We start from the raw sequence: 19,021 nt of genomic DNA, 5'->3' as shown, positions 1-19,021 counted from the left end.
CTCTGTAAATACTTGTTTTATTCCTTTCATTTAAAAAAAAATTGTAATCAGTATACAAAGGAGCCAAACTACTTTAATCTTTGTACAAAAATAGCACTTTTAAAAAGTGTTTCAGACATCATTACATCGGGAATTGGATTTTTTTTTTAAAAAAAGAAGCACATACATTATTATAAGATAAAACAAACAGTCTTTTACACAGCTAGACAAGAATTATTTTATTGCCAGTGTTACAGGTTGGCTTAAGTGTCTGCAGAACTGTGCTGTTAAGCACCAAAGAAGACTTAGATCGCTACCCACCTTCCCCCTTCCTGGGAGAGGCGACAAGAGGCAGCCAGGTTACTGCGGAAGAGGATTACAAGCCACTGAACATAATGACAAACGTTTATGAAACATTAGCGGAACCTGGGAATGGCAACTGGGCAGAAACTCTTATTCCCCTCTACAGCCGCCCCTTTCCATTGCAGAGCATGCAAAAAGTCAGCGCTCTCATCCTTTCACCTTTGGACCAGGGTGGGTGGGGGAATAGGTTAACTGCTGAACTCCCGCTGCCCATTTAGATTGGACTGTGATAAGATTAAAGCTAGACAAAGCTGTTCGAAGGCACAGAATGCTGACAGAAGAGCCACTGAAGGCTGATGGCACTGGCTTGGCTATATAGAACCCTTGTATATAAAGGAAAAGGCACGTCTGATTCCAGAAAGAACATTGTAAGTTATTTTAAGAAAATATAAAATAATAATATACAGTCACCCCCCCCTTTCACTTTGCACGTTTTGGATTTAGGGCCACTTTACACAAATCAAAGGAATCAAATAGTAAAGCTTTTCCTAGATCCACTTTGCATTTGCATCTCTGAATGATTCTCCACGAATAAAGCCACCCGAACTTAAAATTTATTTAAAGTAACAAACAAAAAGCCACAAATATCCCCAAACCCCGGCATGTCAGGTGTGGATTCCCCTCCTGGACATGCTAATTTCCTAAAGACATGGATCTTCCTCTGCCCTCAATTGGGGGAGCAATCAATAAGGCAATTTTTCAACACACACACACACACACACCAAACTCCATCAGCAGCCTGAAGAGGTAGCCCAGAAAGAGAAAAAAACAACAACCACTTGTGACTTGTTTCGAGTCTTTTGTTTTCAGTGTACGTACAGCAAGGGATGCTTCTATCTCAAGTATTCCATCAGGCAGTGTGTGTTTGGGCTCAAGCAGTGACCAGCACAGACAGGCAAGAGTCACGGTGCCATTCTGGCATAGGTCATAATCCTGCACTAGCCATGAAGCGATCTTCAGCCTTCAGGTCCCTAGATGATGTGGAGATTGCAACTTCCACCATCCCTGAGCGTTCGGCTACGCTTGGCTAGGGGCGGTGGGGAGTTACAGTCCAATATCGTACTGGGGATCCCAAGGTTGAAGAACACTGGTGCGGACGAAACCCTTTTTGAAACCCCACAGAAAGTTTAAGATGCTTCCGGTCTCTCCCCACCCCACTCTGTTGTGCCACAGAAGCAGGCAGTGTGAGCAGGGATGGCTAGGAATGAAGACGTCCAGAAACAGTGGGGGACAGGGAGTAGACCAGGGGTCGGCAAAGGTTTTGTGGCTTGGGCCAGTTCACGGTCCTGCAGACGCTGTGGTGGGCTGGAGTGCGCACACACGCAAATGCTATTTCCGGCATGGAGGAGGCGTGCGCAGCTTCCCATTAGCTGCGGGAGATTCCTGCAGCTAATGGTAAGCCGGCCAGCATCGCGGAAGGCGGTCCCCGCTCTGCTCCGTGCCGGTTTAGCGCGGCACACGGGAGCCAACCAAGCGGGCAGCGGGGGTCCATGGGCCGGTTAAACGACCCTCATGGGCCACTTGTGGCCCATGGGCCTTAGGTGGCCGACCCCTGGAGTAGACGCTAGGTAAGTAACACCAACTCCAGCTCGGCAACAGGAGAAGCAGGAGAGATGTGGAAGACACAGGTGGAAGTCCATGTCCCCTGGGCACCACTGGCACGATGCTACTAAAATAGTGCCACTCTGTCCTTTACCAGGCTGTCTCAACGGCCACTTCCATGAGAAAACTAAAAACTTTTTTAAAGCAAGCGTCATTTTAGAACTCCCCACAAAAGGCACTCATAATATGTCTTTTTCCTTACAGTAAAACTTTTGCTGCTGCTGCTGCTTTGCTTAAAGATGGGGCTCGATAGCACATTTCAGATAACTTGCTATATTGGGAGGTCAGGTAGGTGGGGTACTGCCTGAGTGGAGGGAGTTTTCTAGGGAATGGGGATGGATGGGTGGGTGGGTGGATGAAGGGTATTACTTGAGGAAAGCAACATAAGTCTAGTAAGAGAGCAACCGCGGAGGCTCTGCTAAATATTTGGAATACTGCCGCAGATAAAGCCACTTTGGAAGATGCCTAGAACACCTCAGCTTGTTTTGGACACTTCAGTTCTTGCAAACAGATGCACAGAGAGAACCAATGGCGTTCTGCAAGCAGGTGCAACAGCTGCTGCCCCTGGGGCATCTCAAGTTAAGGCACCGTTTGCAAAACTTTGGGAGAAAATTAATACTGCATTCTACCAAGGGACTAGAATTTCCGCTATTTCCAAAACATGACCCTTCCAATGCATCTAGTTTCTAAAGATCGTTAAGATTGTTGTTGTGTTTTTTTTAAAAAAAATACACGAACTTTCACTCTTGAGATAAAAATATATAACCTCCCCTGCCCCCACCAAAAGTGGAAAGAAATAAAGTAGAGGGATTTATAGCAAGAGCTACTTCCCTTCCTTAGGGTTATAGCCAATGCCAATGATACTCAGAGTAGAGCCACTGAAATTCATAAACATGACTAACTTAGGTCCATGCATTTAAATGAGTGTACTTTGAGCAGGACTAGTATTGAACACAAGAACCCTTAGTGTTCAAGTTTCATATTTTCCTATACTTCTGTCACGGGCTGAAAACACTTGGCATCTGCTTTGTGACCCTGTGGTAGTAATAAGCTGGACAATATTGCTCTTTAAAAAGAAAAAAAAACACTGCAAAGATTCAGCAAGTAAGACCAATATATCCTTTGGGATGGGCAATTTGCTACACAACACTCCTGATATAACTGAAAACATGACAAAATTCTAGCTATTGGCTACCAATGGATTCTTTTCCTATGCCACACTGAGCCTGGGATCGAACAAACCACACTCAGAATAAAGAAGAAAATGTCCTATGGATTTTAAAAGAAAGCAAGTTTCCTTAGCTGCAGAAAATCTGTACAAGTAGATGAACAGGCAAATACTTTTGTGCAGATTGATAAGGCAGCAGACCTATAGTGATGTCTGCAGTCCACAAGGATGACTGGGACAGACCACAGCAATGCTCACTGTTTTCTCAACAGTGAAAGTCTGAAGTTCCATTAATTCCTTAAAGAAAAGCAGCTTGAAAATGACAACTGATTGGAAATAAACACCTTCTGGGCATTCTAGAAGACACAACATGGCTCTCTGGCAAAAGGTGAAGCATTCAATGTACAACGTATTAAAAAGAGATCATTGCCATCTCTGTCAATATAAATTTGAAGCACTGGGACTAAAATGGCAGACCCAGAGAAAAACTAAAATTAAGGACCAGAGGCTTCTGTATTATTGCTTATCATGTGGTATTTTACTTACCTAGGACGTACCCTGCCTCCACCTTCCCAAAGCCTATGTTCAGTCATTTCAGTAACAACATGGTTAACCTGACTTTCATGGAACTGATCCATCACTGTAAAAGCAGACTTGCTCAGAATAAACAGCCACTCATACTTTTAAAATCCTTACTTCCTTGGGACAATCTATCTCTGACCTGAATGTACCCCCAAAGTCCTTTTGGCACAGAAAAACCTCTTGCTTTTGAAGCAACACTAGTTTGGAAAAGGTGCCATATAAGCTGATCTTGCAGCAAGATCAATCTGTTTGCCAGATCAAATCCAGCAGAGATACTAGAACGTTTTCAAGAGACAGCTTTCATTCACCCATGCTGAAATAAAACCCTTTTAAGCCATAACATTTACTCCTTACAATTTCACTGGTCTTTCTACAAGTGAGTGAATGCATAGCATGTAACAAAGTGATAATCATACTTGCGTTCACACTGGGGTGCAAGTTTTACAAGTGCAATTCTGAATCTTATAAAACTGACAGAAGGATGTTTCTAACAGAGGCTCATCAATTTATTTCGATGTGCATCTCTGAGGATACACATCGAAGTGAAAATCTAATCAAAAGTTTTTCACTGGTGTGGAGGAAGAAGCCAAGGAAGAAGCAGGCCAATGCCTCACTTTCTATGCTGGCACAGGAAGTTCCGTTTTAATAATGCTCAAAACGCGCACACAAAATTTTGGCACGAACTGTTTCCTATGTTACAGCCCTGCTCTTTGCAACCCAATATCCGCATGACAAGATATAGTGACTGAACTAAGAGTGAACTGATAAAAGGGGGTGGGCACCAAGCTTCACAGAACCATTAGCAAGAGGGGGAAGTCCTTAATACTTCTGTCTCAATGAAAAGAAAGCTAAACTGAAGAGCAAGCTCATAGGGCTAAAAAACTGGATAATTCATCCGTGCTGCAGAATTCACAACATAATCTCAGACCAGTTCCTTTTTTTCCTAATATGGACAGTTTCCTGTCTTATACCTTTGATCTAAAGACAGGTTTCCATTCTCCTTCAGCTCAACAAATACTGCAGGCCATGCAGGAGATGTCCTTATGTTCTGAAATGGCAGAAGACCATGAAAGCATGACTCCATGCACTAGGGGCCTTGCAGACACAGCCACCCGGTCAGCTGTAGCAACCACAAGCTTGATTCTGGCAAACCCCTGAGGAAGTGAGATAGCAGAGTCATTTCCTCCACCTCTGCCCAACAGAAACACAGCTCTATTCCAGTCTTGCTAAAACACTGCATCAAGATCTGATGGCTGGATTAGGGACAGAAGAGACACTGGCTGGTAATTTAGAGCATAGTTTGTATTTCCTGGTGCTACTGGTGTGCAGGGGGAGGTGACAAAGTGAAACAAAGCTGGAAGACAGAGGTAGAACAAGGCAGAGAAAGGAAGGCAGCTGGGGGTGCCGGTGAGTGGAAAAGCATGTAGAAAAGATGTGACCTGGCTGCTGCTCTTGAAAAGCAGAGTTTAGGCAGGACTTGGGGCCATTGCAGTGGCAGCCAAACATAATGGCTGGCTACCAAGTCACGGACCCCTGTGAGCACTTCTAAGGCAAAGAAGGATGGCCTAGGCACTGCAGTAAGCATTATTCTCCTGCTGAAGGATGTTAAAGAGACAGGATGCCCGCAAAAGCTGTCACCTTCCTGAAATTCAGCATTTGCTATTTTCCCTTCACTACTTGAAGCGAAAGCAGTTTCCTTCAATAGCCCAGGGGGGGAAGACATGACTTAATTAACAGCTGGGTAAGATGAAGAGGAAAAAGAAAAAGAAAGGGTAAGGCACTGGCAGAGTATGGCCAACTGTGGTACTGCATAGAATGTCAGGCTGGTTCACACTGAAGCCCAGGCATCTGGGGAAATGTTCAAATACTGCTAAGTACAGAAGATCAAAAGGCCCCGTTGCTCCTCAAGAGGCAGCTCCCCAAGCCACCCTCTTCCTTCTTCATTTATTTTGGCCCTTACACATCTTCTGCAGCTTGTTGATAGCCAACAACACCCAGTCCACCTGCTGCATTTCCTATTGATACTGCACCCACATGGGAATGCACACTATTACAAGGGAGCACTATGGCTGGAGCACTGAAAAGCAAATGCAAATCTTGGGTGCATGCACAGGACAAGTGACGATTCACTCTTGAGGGAAGGGCAGCAAAAGCCAAGAGTTAGGCGATTGGCCCTGCAGCTTAACTGAATGCTACCGAAGGCAGTTTAAATAGAACTGGAGAAGTGCAATGCATTAGCTTGAGGTTTAAAAAAATAAACACAAATCCAAGATACCCATCTTCCTTTCCTATTTGGGTATAGTATTCCCTTACCAAACAGACAAAAACGCAACGGGATACAAAGCTCTAGATCTATCTTGTCCCACAGTACATGCTTCCTTGGATGAATAAAGACCTCACCCTTTCAAAACACACACCACCATAAATGTAACATGCTTGGCACATCATCTACGTGCGTACCAGCTTACTTGGGCCTCAGTTCCATTGCAGGTTTTTTCACATGAGATTTTGACTGATTCAGATCAGAAAGTGAATAGGGTTTGTGCCAAATGTACAGGCCTAGAAGTGACTGCAGCAGCAGGATACATCTTAATTGCTTAACTCCCGCAACAAAATCAGAATAGAACATGTTTCGGGTCATGGACCCTACCACTTGGCGGAGGGGGGGCGGGGGGGACAGCTGATGTGCACAGATGCACCTCTCTCCAAAAGGAGAAAAATAAGAATTAAAACCAAACAAAAAAACCCAGAGGAAATAAAGTTAAACAAACAAACAAACAAACAAAAGTACCCAAATTGGTTTTTTTAAATGGGGGTTGGAGAGAAGAAAGACAAACCTAAAAGCCAAGCATACAAAAAGCTAAATTTATGTTTTTATACTTACAATGTAAAATGCAATATAGCATCTGAACAGAGGCTTGAGCACCACCTAACAGCTCAAGGAGTTCCAAGTTAAGGCATCTGAACAACGACCAAAGACTTTGGTCACAGCAATTTTAACCTCTCATCAAAATGAACATATTTTATAGCTTTATATAATTACAATAATAATAATAATAATATAGATTTTTTTCTGCTAAAAAGTATTTCAATGATCATATACATTTAGAACCAAGGCATGATGGCATCTGGGGTACCTAACAAGGGGGGTGGACTTTTATGGGGTAGGGGGGGGGGAGAGAGAAACAAAACGAGTCAAACAGCTCAGGGCCATCTCCATCATTTCTCCAGGTAATCACATCAGGCATCTGAGGGTTGACCTGGACAGCAAGCAGGCCTTATTTTGCAAGCAGTATTCCTGGGAGACCACAATGGGGCTTGGAGGCTGGGTGGTGCAGCTGAGCCCCTAATCTTTCACCTTTTGTGTAATGAAAGATATCATCCCTTGGACCCATTGCTACCTTGAGTATCCCACATTTGCACAACACCTCCACCACGCAGTTCGCGGTGCCTCAAAATCCATTGCCACTGATGTTGATTGACTGGAGATCTGCCACTTGCATGACGTTGATACCGCTGCCAGCAAGGCGTGCAATGCTTTCGGAGCAGATTGCCTCCATGGCCACCATGTTGGTCGCAATTAAGGTTGAGGGTGTTGCACCACTAGTGCCCTCTGCTGAAGCACCAGTGTCCATGGAGACGGCAGAGACGTCCATGGCCACGTTGTTGGGCCCCTTCTTGTTTTGGTGGGTCTTGATGTGCTTGGAGAGGTGGTCGCTCCTCATGAAGCGCTTGGGGCACTCTGGACAGGCAAACTTCTTCTCTCCTGCAGAAAGGAAATGAGGATGAGACTGCGTAGACCCCCCTCCACACTCAAAAGGCTAGATATCGAAGCCCTTCCACCAGCAAGCACTTGCTTATAGAAACCGAGCAAGTGGTACTCCAAACCAGCTGGAATCTGGCCCCTACCACCATCCATGCTCGTGTCCTCGTCTGGATTACTGTAAGAGACTCACAAAGTGGCCTTTGAAGATGGCTCTAAAGCTTCAACTAGTGTGGAATGCAAGTGCTTGTGTGTTGACAGCACACAGCACCTATTTTAGCAGATGAAATGGTTGCCCATTTCCTTCTGTGTCCAAGTCAAAGTGCTGGTTATTACTTTTATAACCCTAAATAAGTAAGACCCAGCGTTATCTCAAGAGAAGCCTTCTCCCAGCAAACTTCCTTAAGATGTGCAGAGAGGGCTTCACTTTGGGGAACACCCATGTGCAAAGTGAGATGAGCTAGCACACAAGGCATGGCCTTCTCTGAAACAGCATCCATTCTAACAGTCTTTCTCGGTGATATCTGCCTTATGCCATCTGCATATGCCTGCTGCTAGGTGTGTTTTTTTAAAAGAAGAAGAGGAGGAGGAGTTTGGATTTGATATCCCGCTTTATCACTACCCAAAGGAGTCTCAAAGCGGCTAACCTTCTCCTTTCCCTTCCTCCCCCACAACAAACACTCTGTGAGGTGAGTGGGGCTGAGAGACTTCAAAGAAGTGTGACTAGTCCAAGGTCACCCAGCAGCTGCATGTGGTGGAGCGGTACCACTCTTAACCACACCACCACACTGGCTCTCATAATCTTTTTTTCATAAGTACTTCTAATTACGTTTCCATTATTGCTCAAGTTTATTTGCTGATTTATAGTAACTTTCATCTGCCATTATAGGAAACACGTTTTTAGTAGTGTTTATTTTAGCTTTAAATTTTTGAAGGCAACTGTGTTTTTACAAACGATATGCAAAGCAGCATCTGAAAAAGAAGCTTCTAAACGAATGTGTGTATGCAATGTTCTGGCATACAGTTACTCCACTAGCTGTAGTTCTTAATGTGTTATATTTCTGCTCTAATTGGGACACAGCTGAAATGCGGAGCGAGCAAGGGTACAGATGCTATAAAAAGAACATCTCCCCATTTCTTAAACCTGGGCAATATCCAACAAATGTGTTCTGTCAGCACAATGATTTCTGCTTGTGCAACAGAACTTCCCCCAAATCTGTTCTAGGGGATCCCCCAAATCTGCCACAGTAATCCTTGTGCTGGCAGGACACATTTCCTGGATACTGTTCCTGTGTTTGTGAGAACAAAGCCTGAAGACTTCAGGTTATATTTTACTGAGTAAGATCTAATCCAGACATCCCCAAACTTTGGCCCTCCAGATGTTTTGGACTACAATTCCCATCTTCCCTGACCACTGGTCCTGTTAGCTAGGGATCATGGGAGTTGCAGGCCAAAACATCTCGAGGGCCGCAGTTTGGGGATGCCTGATCTAATTTATATGTTTTAATTGCTGCTATATCTGTACTGTCCCTGTTATATCAAACAGCAAATTTAAATGTATCCCTATTGTGTTTCATGACTTCCCTGATTTTGTATGTGAGCTGGAACTGGTCTGTGACCGAAATAATAAATAAATAAATTCATTCATTCATTCATTCACAGCCTGAAGAAGGGTCTTCAATCCACAGCAGAGAGAATGACTATCTGCCCTTTAGCAAGGACTCGGCAGCAGCTGGAGTCCGGAGTTTATAAGAAACACATCACTAGGGAATTCTGGGGTTCCGCTGGATGAGATCAGCCCTGCATTCACGAAGGGTTCCAACATTCCTACAACACTTGTTCCAATTCTTCCTTTGCCCTGAGCTGATGGTGCTGCTTGTTCAAACCACACCAGATCCTTGCACTTACCTGTATGTGTCCGCTTGTGTCGCTGCAGTTCATCACTGCGTGTGAAGCGCTTGCCACAAAACATCCAGGAACACACAAACGGCCGCTCTCCAGTATGCCACCGAAGGTGGGCACGCAGATGAGATGTCTTCCCATACACTTTCCCACAGCCTGGGATGTGGCAGATATGCTGCTTCTTTTTCCCTGGATCCCCAGTGCCCCTAAAAATAGTTCCATACAAAGAATCCTTTTAATATTTTTGGAAATACTCGGTGTATTTTCACTTGACTTATTTTTAAGTGAATAAATCCCAGTTATATTAATGTGCTTTCTCAGTCTCTTTATTTCTTCTGAACCCATTCCGAATTCTCAGCATTTAGCTTGAGACCAGCATCATGTTACAGCCTGCATGTCTCTAAAATGTGTATGTGTGTGTGTGTTTTGTGTATTTCTAGCCCACTTTAAACCAATAAAATAACATAACAGGGACCCCTCTTTAAAATTAGAGGCTCTACAGCTACACAAATAATAAGACCCACAATACCACTTACTATCAGCCTCACATTCAGATTCTCACATTAGCAGTTATTTTTCAATTCTCTTGAGCAGATTTATAGACCAGCCTGTTCTAAGAGATCAGGAAGAGAGTCAATAGCTCCTGTAACTACAAGGAGACAATTCCCTATCTCAAATATGTGTGCTTTAAATTTTTCTTTGCTGGTTTAAGTGATGGTTATTTCAATTGCAAGCCACCTTGAGAGGCCTCTAGTGGGCTGAAAGGCAAAATGCTGAACAAACATATCTAAGCAGGTGCTCTCTGCTCATCTATGGCCAATATTTTAAAGAATGGCCATAAATCACCTCATTCCCACCCCTACCTTTACTTTGCACTAATTGCTTGTGCAAGTTTCATGTCCTGAATACAGGCAGTTTATGTTTAATTTCTACTACAAGGAAGTTGAGTTTCTGTAGCAGGTGCTACATTATTTGGCTTTGGAAATGTGATTTATTTATTTTAAGCCCAGATCCATAATTGGGCTAGGAAATGTAGGAAAGAAATGGGAGAGCAAAATAAATGCAGGTGGTAATGGAGGAATTATGCTGGATAAGAGGCAGAGGAAAGAATCCACGGGTACTGTTGGAAGGCTCACCTTTGGTTCCTAGCACCCAGAAAATGAACACCTCATTTCCCATGAGCACCAGGAGATTTATTTGGTTAGTATTGCAATATGAAGCAAAGGCAACATAAGCCTGATTGTAGCTCCCCATCACGTAACCCTGGCAAAAACTCTGGTCTACATGGAGCTACAAGATGCACAACTTCACCTGAAACCACCGACATCCCACCCAGACAGCTCAAAGCACTGAAATCTTGCAGCAGGGTGAATGTGGCTAAGACTCTCATCACAGAAAATAAACTGGTGGAATAAATCATTCTCTCCCACCCCACCCACATGGAACCCAGGAACTGTAATTTTGGGAGGGAACAAGCAGGGCTGGTTTCCCTCCTGCAGATATTTCTCCACCTCCTCAAAACAATTCCCAGTATTCTTTGAGGATGTTTACTTGCTGCTATGAAAGTCCTGGGTGCAAAAGGTAACCAAAGAACTCCAAACCAACTCCATCTCTCACTTGCACCACAGCGTACAACACATGAATGACACATGCTATGCCTGCACCACCTTACCTTCCTTCGTTGTCTTTGCAGTAGGGGCAAGTGCAAGCTTCTCTGCGCATTCTTCGACCTTGCTGTGGCTGAGCGTCGGGGCTGGCCTCTCCTTCTTCAACGGTTGCCCCATCATCAGCCAGCCCATCGCCACCGGTGCCATGAAGGCTGAGGTGGGCGTTATGATCACCTGCGGGAAAACAATTTTGCTTTGTATTTCACTATCAAAATGGCAATGGTACACACAACCTACAGAAAAAGGACAATCAGGTTAAAACCGACAGCACATTTGGCTTTTCAGTTTAGCTGTCTGGGTAGTTTCTCTCGCCATCCCGCCCCAAAGGAAATGAGAAAATTACTCTTTGGAGTAGTGAGCAAATGGAGAGCTTCCACATTTTCCGATGAGGAACAGTTCCTGCATCTCCTACATCTCCAACTTCAAAAAAAATTCCCATCCGCATGTTGCCCTAGCCCAGAAGAGAGCGTACACTTCACTATCCTGGTAACATGGAAAGCTGCCCTTTGTCCAGACTCAGCTTCATCTTAGGATGGCAGCTATACCAGCATGATCACAGTTGGAGAAAACACCCTGGATCTAAAGCCTCAATGATTTGGTTTCCTGTATATTCAGACCAAGAATTATTTTATCATTTGGAAACTTGCACCCAGAAATTTTAACGCAGGTCAAGCAGACTAAAATATGCTCTCATCTCTTCTGCTCTGCCCATGTGATACTGGGTACCCAAGAATTTCTACATACAGGCTGAATTAAAATGTCATGATAAACAGGCTTATTCCCATAAACCAGGGTGGCTTCACTGTGGCTCTCCATATGTTGTTGGACCACAACTCCCATCATCCATGACCACTGATTATGCTGACTGGATTTGATGAGAGCTGCAGTCCAATGGCATATGGAGGGCCACAGGTTATCAACCCCTGCTCTATGGGAATGCATCCATGTGAGCCTCAGGGTCACGTGCTCATCCCTCCTAGTCTGGCATAGCTGCAAGGCAGCGATGTGGAAACTTTATGGGTCGTATCCACACTGCTGTTCCGCTAGCAGAATTTTGGTTGCACAGTGGTGCTTTCCCCTCCTCTCCCCTGCAGCCCCTTATGCACTCTCAAAAACTGCTATAGGGGCTTGGAGGTCCCTCCAGAGCAGATTCTGAGGGCATGTGCAAGGAGGAAGGCAAAGTCCTGCTGTGTGCATAGTGCTTCTCTGTTTTGACTAACTGCAGTTCATCATTAAACCCGAAACTGTGGTTCATCTTAACTATGGTTTGTTGAAAGCTAGCTACCTTCATTTAAACCACGGCTGAGATTAACCACAGTTTGTTGGGTTCAGAAGATACAAACCGCTGCTGATCCAAAACGAATTGAACACTTCCTAACTCCTTGTAGCCACCCTGGAGGACAAAGCAGTACTTACTCAGTACTGTTGTCTATGAAAAATATCTGAAGCTACTAAATCCCCACCACTTCAGTAGGTTGCACTGGGGCCTAGATTCTTTTGAAGTGTAAAGTTTCTACCTTATGTATTACACATTATAGCTTTGTTCAAGTTTCTTTGTTTGGGAACTTACAAAGTGCTGGGCTTAACAGAAAGATTTTTTAAAGTATCCGTTTAACGGGAAATGATTGTAGTAGCACCCGGGGAGCTAATCTGCAAAACAGATGCGAACCATCCCAATAATAGAGAGAGAAAAGGCAATAAATACAGCAGGCTGGGAGAGAGAATAGTTTAAGTAGTGCTTCTCCTAAGGAAGATATCAGGGTTTTTTTCCCTGGGAGCTGGCTAATTACTATGATCACAGAAAGCATACATAAAGTTGAAAAATCATCTGTTAACAGCCCATGCACCATATTCTCTCTTCCTCTCTCTCAAAAGCCAATATCCAATTACAAAAACCATAGGAATTATAGCACAACACTGATGAGTTTTCAAATGCAGGCAAGGATATAAAACATTTTGTAAAGGGAGGGGAACCCTGAATGAGTGGGACACTTTCAAGCCTATCAATTTTAGTTTCCCTTTTATTGGGCCATTCTTATGCTGTCATCTAATTGCTTCTTCCATAACTCCCCGCTACACTTCCCAAATAGTTTATTTTCCTACAAGCTTCGCTGCTTGATTATTTTCACGCATTGGGGGGAGTGAGGGGGGGGGGAGAATATCACGCAAATCGTAACAGATGCAAAACGCAGCAGGCTGAGCAATCTGTTTTCAGAGGCAATTAGCATATGCCAGTAGTATGGTCCAGCACACTCATTTCCATCGGACCAAGGCATACATAAAGCCGTTAGGAGTCTGCAATACAAATTGCACAGTTAGCTCTGCAACACGGCTTCCATTTAAAAGAAGATACACAATTGCTCCTTAAAGCCACTGCTGTCAATCAACCTGCAATGCATATGCCATCGCAGTACTCGGAGTATGGGACAAAAATGCAGCATTTTCTAAGGTGGGTGTGATTCTCAGGTAATGCTGGGGGGGGGGTACTATGCCATAGGGGCTATCTAGTAAAATGCATGCACACTCTGGTCCCAGATTAGACACTCAGCATTTTATATAGTGCTTTGAAGTTTTCAAAGTACAGTATTTTTCGCTCCATAGGACACACCTGAACATAGAACGCACCTAGTTTTTAGAGTAGGGAAACGAGAAAAAAATATTTTGCTTTCTTGAATTGTCCTAGGCATAGCAGCCAACTCCTAGAGGCCTGTGTGCCTTTGCCCCCCTCCCCAAAATTAAATATTTGAGGAAGCTTCTTTTGCAAAGGGGGAAAGCTCCGGGTTTTTTGAGGATCAGCTCAAAGTTGTGCAGCTTTTTTTTGCATATGGGAAAAGCCCCATTGGCGGGGGGGGGGGGGGTCAGCTCACAGTTGTGCATCTTTTTTTGCAAAGGGGGAAAGCTCCATTTTTGAGGATCAGCTCAAAATTGTTGAGTTTACCTTGCAAAGGGAAAAACCCTGTTTTTGTGGGGTTCAACTCACAGTTCTGCAGCTTCTCTAGGAAAGGAAAGGGACCCATTTCTACAGTTTCCAGACAGATAATCTAATCAGCCAGTCACATGTCCCTGGGGAACAAGGAGCCTCTCTCTGCAGACAACAATTGAGGCCTGGGCAAGGGGCCTGGGTGGGCTGGGAAGGGAGCTAGCTTCCCTATCTCCCTGAGCGGGTCCTTTCAACACTCTCTTCCCCTCTTGTTAGCTCTGCCTTTGGCCCCTGCGCAATTTGGCTCCAGGGATCACACATTCGCTCTATAAGATGCACAAACTTTTTTAGGAGGGGGGGTGCGTCTTATGGAGCGAAAAATGCAGTATTTCACATGAATTATCTTGATAATCTTGAAACAGCACAGGCCAAGGCTAGTATATTATTCTACACTGAAAATGGGGTGGAGGACTGAACACCCTCACAAACATGCATTATATGATTGTGAACTAGGCGTTAGGACATTCATCTCCACTGCCAGCTATCAACGACTATCTCTGACAACCCTTTGTTGTGGAACAACAGAAAGAGAAGGCTGCTGCCCTCAATAGGTCTTTGATCTGACCCAGCAAGGCCTGGGGGTCTTTTTTTTTGGGGGGGGGGAATTAACTGAACACAAGGCAGTGTTGGAAACATAGAATTGTAGAGTGGGAAAGGATCCCCTGAGGGTCATCTAGTCCAACCAGCTGCACAAACCAGGAACCCTGAGCACAGCCATCACTGGGTGGGCTTGAACCACCAACTTTCTGGTTAGTAGCCAGACACACTGACCTATTGCACCACTGGAATTATTTTATCTCTTCACTGCATTTTCGTCTAAGTAATATGTTCTCGCCCCCCTATTAACAAGCTTATGTGTTGCCCTGAGTACATGCCGTACAAGGAAGTTCTGACATCAGTAACACCGGGTAGTTGCGCAAACATGAGACCTGCTAAACCAGTATGTCTGAATTGTAAACTTGACTAAATTACAACTCTCAGGTTTTTGTTTATTAGCTCACCACACTAAAGAAAAATCTGCTTCCAGGTGGAAATGTTAAAATGGTACAATATGAGGACTGTAAGCAAAGAGACATGGAAGAAATGTGAGGAAATGACATATTAAAATAAATGAAGTACTGGTGATGAGGCACAGGATTTACATTAATACACTATTTTAAGAAGAGGCAAGCATATGAAAGAAATATTTATTGCTGTGTAAAACTTTATTCTGTTTACTTTGTGCTTCAAGTTAATGAATAGTAATAATGAGCTTCAAATCTAGTTGTGATTCATGTGCCAAGCAAATTGCAGTACAGTATTAGGTACTGGGATCCAACACGAGTTAAAATGTGCCCATTCTTTTATGTATTTGCTGTTTCTTGTAGCCATAGAAACATCTGAAAAAAACTAGTAGAGCTGGTTCTGAGTAAGATTACTTCAGTTTAGTTACTGAACCTTTTTTGAGGACTACACTGAGATTTGAGACCTACTGAAGACAGTGACGTTGGCATACACCAGTCTTCAAAATCTGTGCTGGGGTTCTAGTCAGTCTAAGGAGGGTTTTCTCGCTCTCTAGAAAACTTATTTGTGTCCAGATGCCTGACTTAATTTGCTTGAAGTTAGGATTATGAAGTTACTCAAGATTGCGTATCTTATTTCTAACACCAGGGGAGAGTTGGGGGGGGGGGAATCTATGGAATACGAGAACCTGACGCTGGCTTCTAGGAATCTGAATTCTGCCTTCCAGAGTCTGTTGCTGTACACTTATAAACAAGTTGCATTTTAAGGTTTATTTGCCTTGCCTTTTGTCCCCACATTACCTTACATTAGAGACAGGAACCTTTTTCAACTTGAGGGCTGTATTTCCTTGTGGGTAACTTGGGGGGGGGCTGCATGCCAGTGGTGGGCGGGCAGGGCCAGAATAAAGGCTGCATTCCAGCCACAGATGTTTCTACACACCTCTCCATCCAGGCAAACAAGAGGCATAATCCAGGCAAGCAAAGCACTCAAGGAGGGCTGGTAGCAGATTTGGACTGGAGAGAATCCTAAATGCCACATACAGAATTGTGGAGGGCCGTGCCTGTTGCCTGCTCTTGCACCTAGTGTTCTCAACCCATGCCTTGCAAATTGCTCCTGGATTGTCTCTTTCTTTAATTCTTATTTTGTTGAGAGTTTATCTTGATGTCAAAACCGGCAATGCCCTCTACCAGCCAAGGGATAAAAGTGCAGTCTCTGCACAAGCCCTGGCATGCCCCAACTCTTGTTTCAATTTCCAAGCATCAAAATAAGATACACAAAGAGGGGTAAGGGAAATTCTAGATCCCAATTACACGACTACCTTCCAGCACTAAAGTAGAAGTCACAGGTGTTCTCTTATCAGGCACTTGCTCTTCTGCTTTTCACTTGGAATGCCTGTGTACATCTGGACAATAATACACCTCACTTCCTTAAGGTTCCCTGTACCAGCTCACAATCCAGGTCCCTTTCATCGCAAGTAGCAGAGATGATGGCTGAAGAAAAAATATTATGAATCAAGCTTTAAACTGCAGATTAATCAAAGCATTGGCTGATTCATCTGCAGGGGCAATTCTAAACAAAGTGAGGCTGAGAATTAAGGGCACACACATTTTAATTTCTTTAGGCTATTTCCATTACATTACATTGCATCATCATTAAATAAAATGAAGGAGTAAATATTAAAGATGCCCCACCACCACCACAACACTATGTGATATTCTTTGCTTATAAAGTTCCCAGTTCCCTTTCTAGTATCTCAAAAGGAACCTACAGTATATTGAAGTGTTCATAATACGAAAGTCTGACATAAGAGGTAGATGACAGATCAGTTAATTCCCCCCCCCAGGTGACAGCTCTATGGAAAAACTCCAGTGTTTATAATCAATGAGAACAAGAGAAGCTACCAAATGAAATTATGTTTTTGCCCAAGTCAATTCATGGACTTTTCAAAACCCTCTGTAAAATTCTGTGATAGCCAGAATATTCTGATGGCAGCAGATTTTCTACACCCATCAACCTTGTATTACCTGCACCATCAAGACAAAATGAGTGGATACCACAGTTTGTCAACCAGAAACATTTAAAGAATAAAGAAGCTAGGAAGTGCCCATATGGCTATCAATTACAGGCCAACCCTTCCAACAACAACGTCATGGATAGTTTTTGGTTAGCTAGACCAAAGTACGGTACTAGCAAATGGCTAATTGGATAGAAATCAGATTCAATGCAACTGGAGATGGAAGAGAAGCAGGATGCCCTAGGGAAGTCTGAACTCTAACCTCTTAGGGTGAGATGGGGCTACCATCAAATCCAAAAAGGATTATCTCTAGAGTTGGCAAAGGTGCAGGGAGGGCTGCGCCCCAAGGCCTTCATAGGCTACAGCTGCTAGCTTGGGGAGGCCAGGAACAAGCAACTTCCCAAGCACTGAGGCCTCTTCTCTTGTTGGGCAAGCTGAAACCAGCTAATCCTCAAAACTATAAGCCTAATTCAGCTATCCTCCCTCTCTCATGGTGTCTTTCCTGCTTATCATTGACTGAGTAGAGAACTGAAAGGAGAAAATGTGGGCATGCTGCAGAGGGCAGTTCTTGCCCAAGAATCCTCTGGTCAAAGTTCACAAAGTTGCTAAACACTGATCTCCCTACTTTATTGCATGCATACACAAAATTAACATATTCTGCATGAAGTGCTAGACTCTAAGCCTCAAAGTTTGCAGAGTCATCAATAAGAAAAATTTGGTAACTTGGGACTAAAAGCCCAAAACCTGTCAATGCTGTCCTCCAAATAAAGTGAGTTTTGCTCAACTGCTTTATTTTAGGGTTGGTGCCAGCACACATATTCACAAAGCAGACTGGAGTGTTAAAACAAAAGAAGCCAGTATTGCCCCATACTTCAAGTATGAGTTAAGGAAGAATACAAGAGGAAGGATTAAAAAGTGTCAGGTTGTTGTTTTTACCATGTGTTACCAGGATTACTTTAATTTTTTATTTAATGCGGTGATCATGGCCAGCCGTTTTTGGAAAGTTTGCATTGAGTGAGATACCGGTAGCACCAATTCAGTGCTTGCTGTGTTATATATGAACTCCCCCCCTCCCGGCCAACTGCCATCCAAGACATCAGGAGAGAAGGTGGGGGCAATTCTGTGTCATTGCATAGCTCATGGGCCTCTCTCCTGCACTCCAATCCAAGGGAACCATGTGGCTTCCCATTGATGAACTCACCCAAAGCACAACCTTTACAGAAAGCATTGAATCATAGCGTTGGAATTGACCCTGAGGATCATCAAGTCCAACCCCCTGCAATGCAGGAATATGCAGCTGTTTCATATGGTGATCGGACCTGCGACCTTGGTGTTATCAACACTATTGCTCTAACCCAGAGGTTTTCAACCTTTTTGAGTCCCTTAACCAACTGCATTCTTTCTGTGGCACCCTGTGGGGCTCAGGAGCCCAGCTTTGTCACCCCTTGCCTGCAGAGCTGGCAGCCTCTCACCCTTTTTCAAACACCCTCCCTTGTGGAGCGTTCCCTCAGCCTCCTCTCCCCTCTTCTCTGGGCAGCTGCCGCCGCCGGCCCTGGTCTCCGAACTGCACCCCCACCCCAAAGAGAAGTGCCTCCCAGAGACAACATTTGTCTGTGGAGCTTATAGCCAGGGCTGCTGCAATAAACAGCTGTGCAAGCTTTTGGGAGGCAGAGATGTGAGAAGGCATCAGAAAAGGGAGGGAAGGAAAGAGGGACAGAGGCCAGGGTTGCCCACGGCACCCCTGACCATCATTCAAGGCACCCTGGTTAAAAACCACTCGTCTAACCAACTTAGCTATCCAGCTGTGAAGAAATATCTATGCCGAGATAACTTTTTAAAGTTCCTCCCCTTGCACAACAGTTTTACAAATAAATGTCTTCCACTGGACTATCAACACGATCAAATGCCAATATACCCAAATGCCACCTATAGTTAAAATGCAGGCATGGCCCTTCACCTGTTGTTGGAATACCTCTAACCATGGGCCATGCTGGCTATA

General features: G+C 44.2%; 1 protein-coding gene across 3 annotated transcripts in view; it reads right to left on the bottom strand.

Annotated features, from left to right (window-relative positions):
- SP1 (Sp1 transcription factor) overlaps positions 1-19,021 on the bottom strand; it is a 30,340-nt gene continuing 11,319 nt past the window's right edge. For all 3 annotated transcript variants that reach the window (XM_035100617.2, XM_035100635.2, XM_035100626.2), the window contains exons 4-6: positions 11,032-11,200; positions 9,366-9,565; positions 1-7,460 (exon numbers count right to left, since the gene is read on the bottom strand). In XM_035100617.2, coding sequence (XP_034956508.1) covers positions 7,147-7,460; positions 9,366-9,565; positions 11,032-11,200 — 683 coding nt within the window. In that variant the 3' untranslated portion in view covers positions 1-7,146. The remainder of the gene's footprint in view (positions 7,461-9,365; positions 9,566-11,031; positions 11,201-19,021) is intronic.

Source organism: Zootoca vivipara, chromosome 2, assembly GCF_963506605.1.
Source record: "Zootoca vivipara chromosome 2, rZooViv1.1, whole genome shotgun sequence".
Classification (NCBI taxonomy): Eukaryota; Metazoa; Chordata; class Lepidosauria; order Squamata; family Lacertidae; genus Zootoca; species Zootoca vivipara.
This window is presented reverse-complemented; position numbering and strand designations above follow the sequence as displayed.